Raw genomic sequence first — 8,863 nt, forward strand, 5'->3', positions numbered from 1 at the left:
CTGTATTATATTATATTAGCCATCCCCTGCCACGCGTTGCTGTGGCCCACATGAGGGTTCTGTGTGGGAGGTTTGGCCCAATTCTATCATTGGTGGGGTTCAGAATGCTCTTTGATTGTTGGTGAACTATAAATCCCAGCAACTGCAACTCCCAAATGTCAAGAGTCTATTGTCCCCAAACTCCACCAGTGTTCACATTTGAGCATTTTGAGTATTCGTGTAGAGTTTGGTCCAGATCCATCATTGTTTGAGTCCACAGTTATCTCTGGATGTAAGTGAACTACAACTCCAACACTCAAGGTCAGTGCCCACCAAACCCTTCTAATATTTTCTGTTGGTCATGGGAGTTCTGTGTGCCAAGTCTGGTTCATTTCCATCATTGATGGAGTTCAGAATGCCCTTTGATTGTAGGTGAACTACAACTCCAGAACTCAAGGTCAATGACCACCAAACCCTTCTAGTTTTTTCTGTTGGTCATGGGAGTTCTGTGTACCAAGTTTGGTCCAATTCCATCGTTGGTGGAGTTCAGAATGCTCTTTGATTGTATGTGAACTATAAATCCCAGCAACTACAACTCCCAAATGACAAAATCAAGGTTTTTTTGAGTGATGGTCACTTCTTGTGTAATGAGACGTTTTGTTGCCAAATTTGGTGTGATTTCGTTCATTGGTTCTTTTGTTTTTAAGGTACTCATTATGCACAGAGCATTTTTATATATAGAGATTATTAGCATAACACAGGGTACAAGGTGTAACTGTCTTCTGGTCCCCTCTCTCTTCACTCTGGCCCAGAGCGGCAGTTTGTGCTGTGGGGAGGGGTCCTCAACTGATGACATATGCAGGAGACAAGGTGGAACTGTCCCCTGGCCCTTCACAAAAAAAGCCGCAGTGATCAGGGTTTCCTTTCTATAAACATCTTTTCATTCATTGGCTGTTAAATCTGGGATGGGCAAAGGGCAACCCTTAGACCAGTGGTTCTCAACCAGGGGTCCCCAGATGTTTTTGGCCTACAACTCCCAGAAATCTCAGCCAGTTTACCAGTTGTTTGGATTTCTGGGAGTTGAAGGCCAAAAACATCTGGGGACCCCTGGTCAAGAACCACTGCTTTAGACTGTTATTGATCAGAGAATCATAGAATTGGAAGAGACCTCATGGGTCATCCAGTCCAACCCCCTACCAAGAAGAAAGAAAGAAGCAGGAAAATCACACTCAAATCATCCCTGACAGATGGCCATCCAGCCTCTGTTTAAAAGCCTCCAAAGAAGGAGCCTCCACTACACTCCGGGACAGAGAGTTCCACTGCTGAACAGCTCTCACAGTCAGGAAGTTCTTCCTAATGTTCAGATGGAATCTCCTTTCTTGTAGTTTGAAGCCATTGTTCTGCGTCCTAGTCTCCAGAGCAGCAGAAAACAAGCTTGTTCCCTCTTGCCTATGACTTCACATATTTATACATATCTGTTCTGTGTATGGGGAATATTGAACATTTCTTAATTGACTGTCCAGCATACACTGAACTGCGAGACAGATATTTACATTCAGTATTATCCAACTTTAGGTCCCCCAATAGAAATTATCTTGCAAAGACAGAAAATATCCATCATAATCAGAGTAAGCTTTTTTTATTCTAAAAGCTATCAAGAAAAGAGCAGATTTCCTGAAATCAGAACCAGGAAAATAAGACTCTGACTGTAAATAGGTCAGCTGCTGTCCTCACCATTTTGCCTTGTTTTTTTACTCATGTTCTATTTTGAAATGGTCATATGACTAGTCAAATAAATAAATAATTACATGGCCATTATGTCTCCTCTCAGCCTTCTCTTCTGCAGGCTAAACATGCCCAGCTCGTTAAGCCGCTCCTCATGGGGCTTGTTCTCCAGAACCTTGATCATTTGAGTCATCCTTTTCTGGAGACATTCCAGCTTGGCAACATCTCCCTTAAATTGCAGTGCTCAATTTTTTTTTTTGTCGTGTCAGGAGCGACCTGAGAAACTGCAAGTCGCTTCTGGTGTGAGAGAATTGGCCGTCTGCAAGGACGTTGCCCAGGGGACGCCCAGATGATTTGATGTTTTTATCATCCTTCTGGGAGGCTTCTCTCATGTCCCTGCATGAGGAGCTGGAGCTAATAGAAGGAACTCATCCATCTCTCCCCGGATTCGAACCTGTGACCTGTCAGTCTTCGGTCCTGCCGGCACAGGGGTTTAACCCACTGCGCCACCGGGGTGCTCAGAATTGGACAGTGTGATTCCAGGTGTGGTCTGACCAAGGCAGAATAGAGGAGGAGCATGACTTCCCTGGATCTAGACACTATACCCCTATTTATGCAGGCCAAAATCTCATTGGCCTTTTTAGCTGTTGTATGACAATGTTGGCCCATGTTCACCTTCCTGTCCATGAGGTCCCCAAGATCTTTTCCACACATCTGCTGTCAAGCCAGGCGTCCCCATTCTGTATCTTTGTATTTCCTTTTTTCTGCCTAAGTGGAGTATCTTGCATTTGTCCCTGTTGAACTTCATTTTGTAATTTTGGCCCATCATCTCTCTAATCTGTTAAGATCATTTTGAGTTCTGCTCTTGTCTTCTGGAGTATTAGCTCTCCCTCCCCATTTGCTGTGGTCTGCAAATGTGATGATTATGCCTTCTAACCCTTCATCTATGTCAATAATAAAGATGTTGGACAGAACCAGGTCCAGGACAAAACTCTACTTATGGCACTCCACTTGTCAGTTCTGTCTAGCAAGAAGAGTAAGCATTGGTGAGCACCCTCTGGGTTCATTCACTTAGCTAATTACAGATCCACCTAACTGTGGATCCCTATCAATCTATCCCAATTCTTGGTGTTACACTCTGCCTTTTAAGTAATATTCATCCTCCTCCAGTCACAGGGTTTGTTTTAGCGCAGAAAGAACTGTCACAACAAACAAGTACAAGTTGTCCATGTCTTTATTTTAAATTGAGGAAATATTCCTTGCAGCACACACATATCCTAGGATCTCAATAGACTCTGAAGGAATTAACTATAACAGGAGTGGATATGCGATGGAGGTTGAAGGATCCTTTTTACTCTTCTTTTTGGCCACCTTTGTGTATCCCAGGAATGACACTTTGGTGGGTTAGAAGCTCATTCCGTTCTGATGTATAAGTAGTATATATTTGTTGATCTGGATTGGGGGAGGATGGGGGTCCCAAATCACCCCAACCCTGAGATTTTGCAGCTTTTTTAATATCAGAAGCGAATAGAGACTATTCTGCAAGTTGCTTCTGGTGTGAGAGAATAGGTCATCTACAAGGATGTTGCCAGGGGACACCCCGATGTGTTACCATAATGTTCGCCATGGGAAGCTGGGGCTGACAGACTGGAGCTCACCGCTTCTCACAGATTCAAACTGCTGACCTTCAAGTATTCAGGTTAGGAGTTCAGCCGGCACAAGAGTTCAACCCATTGCACTACCATGGCTCTAGGTTTTGCTGTAACACATCCGGACTATACCCAGGGGATGCCCGGATGTGTTACCATCATGTCCACCATGGGAAGCTGGAGCTGACAGACTGGAGCTCACCGCATCTCACAGATTCAAACTACTGACCTTCAGGTATTCAGGTTAGGAGTTCAGCCGGCACAAGAGTTCAACCCATTGCACTACCATGGCTCTTGGTTTTGCTGTAACACATCCGGACTATGCCCAGGGGACGCCCGGATGTGTTACCATCATGTCCACCATGGGAAGCTGGAGCTGACAGACTGGAGCTCACCACATCTCACAGATTCAAACTACTGACCTTCAGGTATTCAGGTGAGCAGTTCAGCCGGCACAAGGGTTTAACCCATTGCGCTACCGTGGCTCTTGGTTTTGCCGTAACACATCCGGCCATCCCCTGGGCAACGTCCTTGTAGACGGCCCATTCTCTCACACCAGAAGCAACTTGCAGAATAGTTTCAATTCACCAGGTTATCTTTGGCCCAAAATGTGACCAGAACTTGTCAAGGAATACATGTGGAGGAAACGTTGGCAATGGGAGCATCTCACAGATCTGCAGCCCAATGGCCAACTAAACAGACCTCCTGATGAAGGATGTTGGGCATGAGATGCTCCCGAGTTACAGACATGCAGTGTACTTAGGCATATGTCACTGAGCAGGCAATGCAGAAGACAGGAAAGCCCCTGTAACCACAGAACCTATATCTGCACTTCTGTACGTGAGGAAAAACGGCGTCTCTAGGAATTTGTAAGATGATGTTCCAGGCAATGCAATGGTATGCTTCCTCCAGAGCAGTAGTTCTCAACCTGTGATTCCCTAGGTCAGTGGTTCTCAACCTGTGGGTCTCCAGATGTTTTGGCCTTCAACTCTCAGAAATCCTAACAGCTGGCAAACTGGCTGGGATTTCTGGGAGTTGTAGGCCAAAACACCTGGGGACCCACAGGTTGAGAACCACTGCCCTAGGTGTTTGGCCTACAACTCTCAGAAATCCCAACCAGTTTACCAGCTGTTAGGATTTCTGGGAGTTGAAGGCCAAAACATCTGGGGACCCACAGGTTGAGAACCACAGCCTTAGAAATTAATTTGCATACTTCCTGTTGTTGTTCATTCGTTCAGTCGTCTCCAACTCTTTGTGACCTCACGGACCAGCCCACGCCAGAGCTCCCTGTCGGCCGTCACCACCCCCAGCTCCTTTAAGGTCAATCCAGTCACTTCAAGGATGCCATCCATCCATCTTGCCCTTGGAAATTCCTAGCAAATGTCTATTGCAGTTTTTCAAACTATGCTCCTCCAGATGTTTTGACTTCAGCTCCCACAATTCCCAACAGCTGATAAACTGGGAGCTGAAGTCCAAAATACCTGAAACAGCAGAGGCTGGGAAATATGACTGATAAATAGATAGAGGAGTAATACTTTGCAGTTGTTTTGAATCATAAAAGGAGTGGAAAATTCATATTAATTTCTTTTTTGTGTTAAAATTGCAATCTGGAGGTTCGGGAGCATGAATAGTTATGGCCATCTTAGAGCTATGGCCCCAAAAAATACCTTTTCCAAGTTCTTTTGTAGCCCACTTTCTCTTTGAAGATTCCTTTGTGACCCACAAGTAATTTTTCCAATGTCTTTTGTGCCTAATCTACATCCCCAAACCTTCCATTTGCTTGGAAACAGGAGAAATGCCATTGGGGAAAGGCTTGGTTCGAGTCCTGTGTCTTCTCCTCCCACCCGCCTCTGCCGTCCATTGGCTTCCATTCTGCTTTGACCATATGAGGCTGAAAGGGGATGGCCAGTTTGAGTCAACAACCCCATGAGCTGCTTCAATAAAGGATGAAGGTTCTCTGCCTTGTGGGCTTAAATAAGCCTGGCTCAGACCCAGGGGGGAGAAAGCTGGAGCCCACAATCTTACTTGCAAGAAAACATGGCAAATTTTGGAACTGAGTTTCCAAATCCAAGGTCTGTCCTTCACTGGCATTTTGCAGAAAGAGGGAGAGAATAAGAGAAAGAGAAAGAGGGAGAAAGAGTGTCAGAAAAAGGAGATGGAAGGAGAAAGAAAAGAAAATTAGGACAAAGGGAGAGAGAAAGGGTGGCAGAATGAGCGAAAGGAGGAGAGAAGGATGTGACAAAGGAGGAGAAAGAGAAAAGAGGAAGATAAACTATGCCTTTTCATTCTGTGTGAGTTGTAATTCCCTGCCTCCAAAAAGCAAGCTTTGGTCACAAACCAACAAAGTTACCCCAAAATAACAGGATCGGAATAGAGACAGCTCAGAATATGCTGGTAGTAGGAAAGTCTGGGGATCCCCGGTGGTGCAGTGGGTTAAACCACTGAGCTGCTAAATTTGTTGACCGAAATGTCACAGGTTTGAATCTGGGGAACGGCATGAGCTTCCACTGTCATCCCCAGCTTTTGCCAACCTAGCAGTTTGAAAACATGCAAATGTGAGTAGATCAATAGGTACTGCTCCGGCGGGAAGGTAAGGGCGCTTTAAGCAGTCATGCTGGCCACATGACCTTGGAGGTGTCTACGGACAATGCCAGCTCTTCGGCTTAGAAATGGAGATGAGCACCAACCCCGAGTTGGACACAACCGGAGTTAATGTCAGGGGAAAACCTTTACCCTAGGAAAGCCCACTCTCGGAAACTTAGCTCAAATGCTTTGGAAAAGCTGGGCTGGAGGGAAGCAGATGGCCTCAGTCACTGTTGTTCCAAAAGTCTTGAAATCTTTTTCAACCAGCAACAATGAATGTCCCTCTCAAGGGTGTCCAGTCAGCTGAGGCTGGTCTTTGGCCAAATGCTCCCATGGGGTGTTGGGCCCATCCTTTTGTGCGCAGCCACTGCCCCAACCGCCAGCATTTCCCATCCTCAGACAATTTACGGCCCGCACAGCTGCCCATCCCAAGTCTTTAATGTTTCCTAGGCAGACATCACAAACACATTTGGAAAAGCAATCAATGGGAGATGTGATACCCATACCACCTAAAAATAAATTTCCAAACTGCTTTTTCTAGAGAAATCCAGATGCTATGATGTTGAATGGGAGATCCTGGGACTTGTAGACACAGAGTCCCCCACCTTCCCCTCATGTAATGCATCCAGGCTTTGCTTTTTATTAATATACCAAAGCCTGGTGCTATTCGAAATTCTGGCGGAGACTATCCATCCCCCACATTTGCTAAAAACACATTTCTGCACTATACTCTTCAAGTGTGTCACTGAACCTGCAGTCTTCTGATGCCCAGGAGTCCAAACGAAGGCCTTTGAGGTTGGATCTTTGCCGTCTTGTCTGTTGGGAAGCTGAGTGTGATGGAGAGGACATCCTAGGCAGCGGCAATTTCAGCAGAGAGAGCTTCCCCTTCCTCCAGGCCACCCTCCCTGCCTTTGGCCCCTCCAGCCAGGCTGCTCCCTCCAGGTGCCCAGTCCCTCTCGATGTAGAGGTGGTAAGGGTCGTGCTTGGACTCCAATTTTCGGGAGCGTGTGTAAGCCAGGATCAGGCCGCCGGCAAGGCAGCCGTAGAAGATCATGATCAGCAGGATGTACAGGTAGGCATCGTCTTCGGTCCCGGCTTGGGCAGAGCTGCCAGCCTCGGGCGGCAACGGAGACGGCAAGCTGGGGCTGGAGTTGGTGCCACCACCATGAAGCTCATGCCAGAGTTGGATCAGGAGGCGGTGGAGGCGACGACTCTCGCTGCAGTTCATGGCTCTGGAAGGGATGCAGTGTTCTTTGCCCTCTGGATCTGGGTTGAGCCTTGTGTCCTTTCCTTCTTTCTCTTTCTTCTTCCTACTTTTTCTTGCTTCCAACCTACCTCTTTTCCTTCCCTCCTTGCTCCTTCCTTTTTTCCTTTCTCTCTTTCTCCTCTCCCTCTTCTCAGTCTGGTCTGTTTTGGCTTTGCAGGAGGGACAAAAGCAGCAGCTGGGGCAACCCTCAGTCCCTCCCTCGCCTCCCCATAAATCCCAGGCTTTGCTTAGTAAAAAAACCCAAGGGTGGAATGGCGAGGGAGAGGCCCTCCTGTCTCTTTTTCTTTGGATGGGATTTTGCTAGTGAAAAGAGGCAGGCAGGATTCCATTGTGCAGCTGGGCGCATTTTGTGCAGTCGAGGAATACAATAATGTGCAGTTGAAAAAAGCTTTTGTTTTGGTTTTTTGCACAGTTGGCAAGAGGGACGTTAAACAAGAATAAAACAGGAGGAGGGCCTTTTAGGGTGGGTGACGCCAGGCTTCAGAAATCCTTAGCTACGAGCTAGACTGGCCTCCTCGAACTGATCTCAGACCACTTTGTACTTTGCCTAAGTGACCCACTCGTCTGGCTCGTGTTACTGTTTTATACATTTCAAAACTACAACCGTTTCGCCAAAGGAATCTTTTGGTTTTAATTATCATCACACAAATGAAAGTTGGGAACTTCTATAGCCCTTTCTTTTCTTTGTTTCTTAGAGAAGAGCAACCAAGATGATCCAAGCTCTGAAAAAAAAAAAGAGCCTTAAGAGCAGTGTCGAAGGCTTTCATGGCTGGAATCACTGGGTTGATGTAGGTTTTTTTGGGCTATATGGCCATATTCTAGAAGCATTCTCTCCTGATGTTTTGCCTGCATCTATGGCAAGCACCCTCAGAGGTTGTGAGGTCAACAGACCTCACAACCTCTGAGGATGCTTGCCATAGATGCAGGCAAAACGTCAGGAGAGAATGCTTCTAGAATATGGCCATAAAGGTAAAGGTAAAGGTAGTCCCCTGACATTAAGTCCAGTCATGTCTGACTCTGGGGTGTGGTGCTCATCTCCATTTCTAAGCCGAAGAGCCAGCGTTGTCCATAGACACCTCCAAGGTCATGTGGCCGGCATGACTGCATGGAATGCCGTTACCTTCCCGCCGGAGCGGTACCTATTGATCTACTCACATCTGCATGTTTTCGAACTGCTAGGTTGGAAGAAGCTAGGGCTGACAGCGGAAGCTCACGCCGCTCCCCGGAATCGAACCTGCGACCTTTCGATCAACAAGCTCAGCAGCTCAGTGCTTTAACCCACTGCGCCACCGGGGGCTCCAATATGGCCATATAGCCCAAAAAACCTACAACTTAAGAGCAGTGTTTCTCAACCTGGGGTTGGGACACCTGAGGGGGTCATGAGGGTGGTGTCAGAGGGGTTGCCAAAGACCATCAGAAAACACTGCATTTTCTGTTGATCATGGGGGTTCCGTGTGGCCGAGGCATTAGGAAGGTTGAGAAAGGAGATTCCATCTGAACATGAGGAAGAACTTCCCGACTGTGAAAGCCGTTCAGCAGTGGAACTCTCTGCCCGAGTGTGGTGGAGGTTCCTTCTTTGGAGGCGTTGAAACAGAGGGTGGGTGGCCATCTGTCGGGGGTGCTTTGAATGCAATATTCCTGCTTCTTGGCAGGGGGTTGG

General features: G+C 46.9%; 1 protein-coding gene across 1 annotated transcript; it reads right to left on the bottom strand.

Annotated features, from left to right (window-relative positions):
* Positions 1 to 2,920: 2,920 nt before the first annotated feature.
* Positions 2,921 to 7,760, bottom strand: KCNE5 (potassium voltage-gated channel subfamily E regulatory subunit 5). Its single transcript, XM_067471570.1, has one exon. The coding sequence runs from the start codon at positions 7,162 to 7,164 to the stop codon at positions 6,787 to 6,789; it is 378 nt and encodes a 125-aa protein (XP_067327671.1). The 5' UTR covers positions 7,165 to 7,760; the 3' UTR covers positions 2,921 to 6,786.
* Between the last annotated feature and the right edge of the window lie 1,103 nt (positions 7,761 to 8,863).

Source organism: Anolis sagrei, chromosome 10 (genome assembly GCF_037176765.1).
Source record: "Anolis sagrei isolate rAnoSag1 chromosome 10, rAnoSag1.mat, whole genome shotgun sequence".
NCBI lineage: Eukaryota > Metazoa > Chordata > Lepidosauria > Squamata > Dactyloidae > Anolis > Anolis sagrei.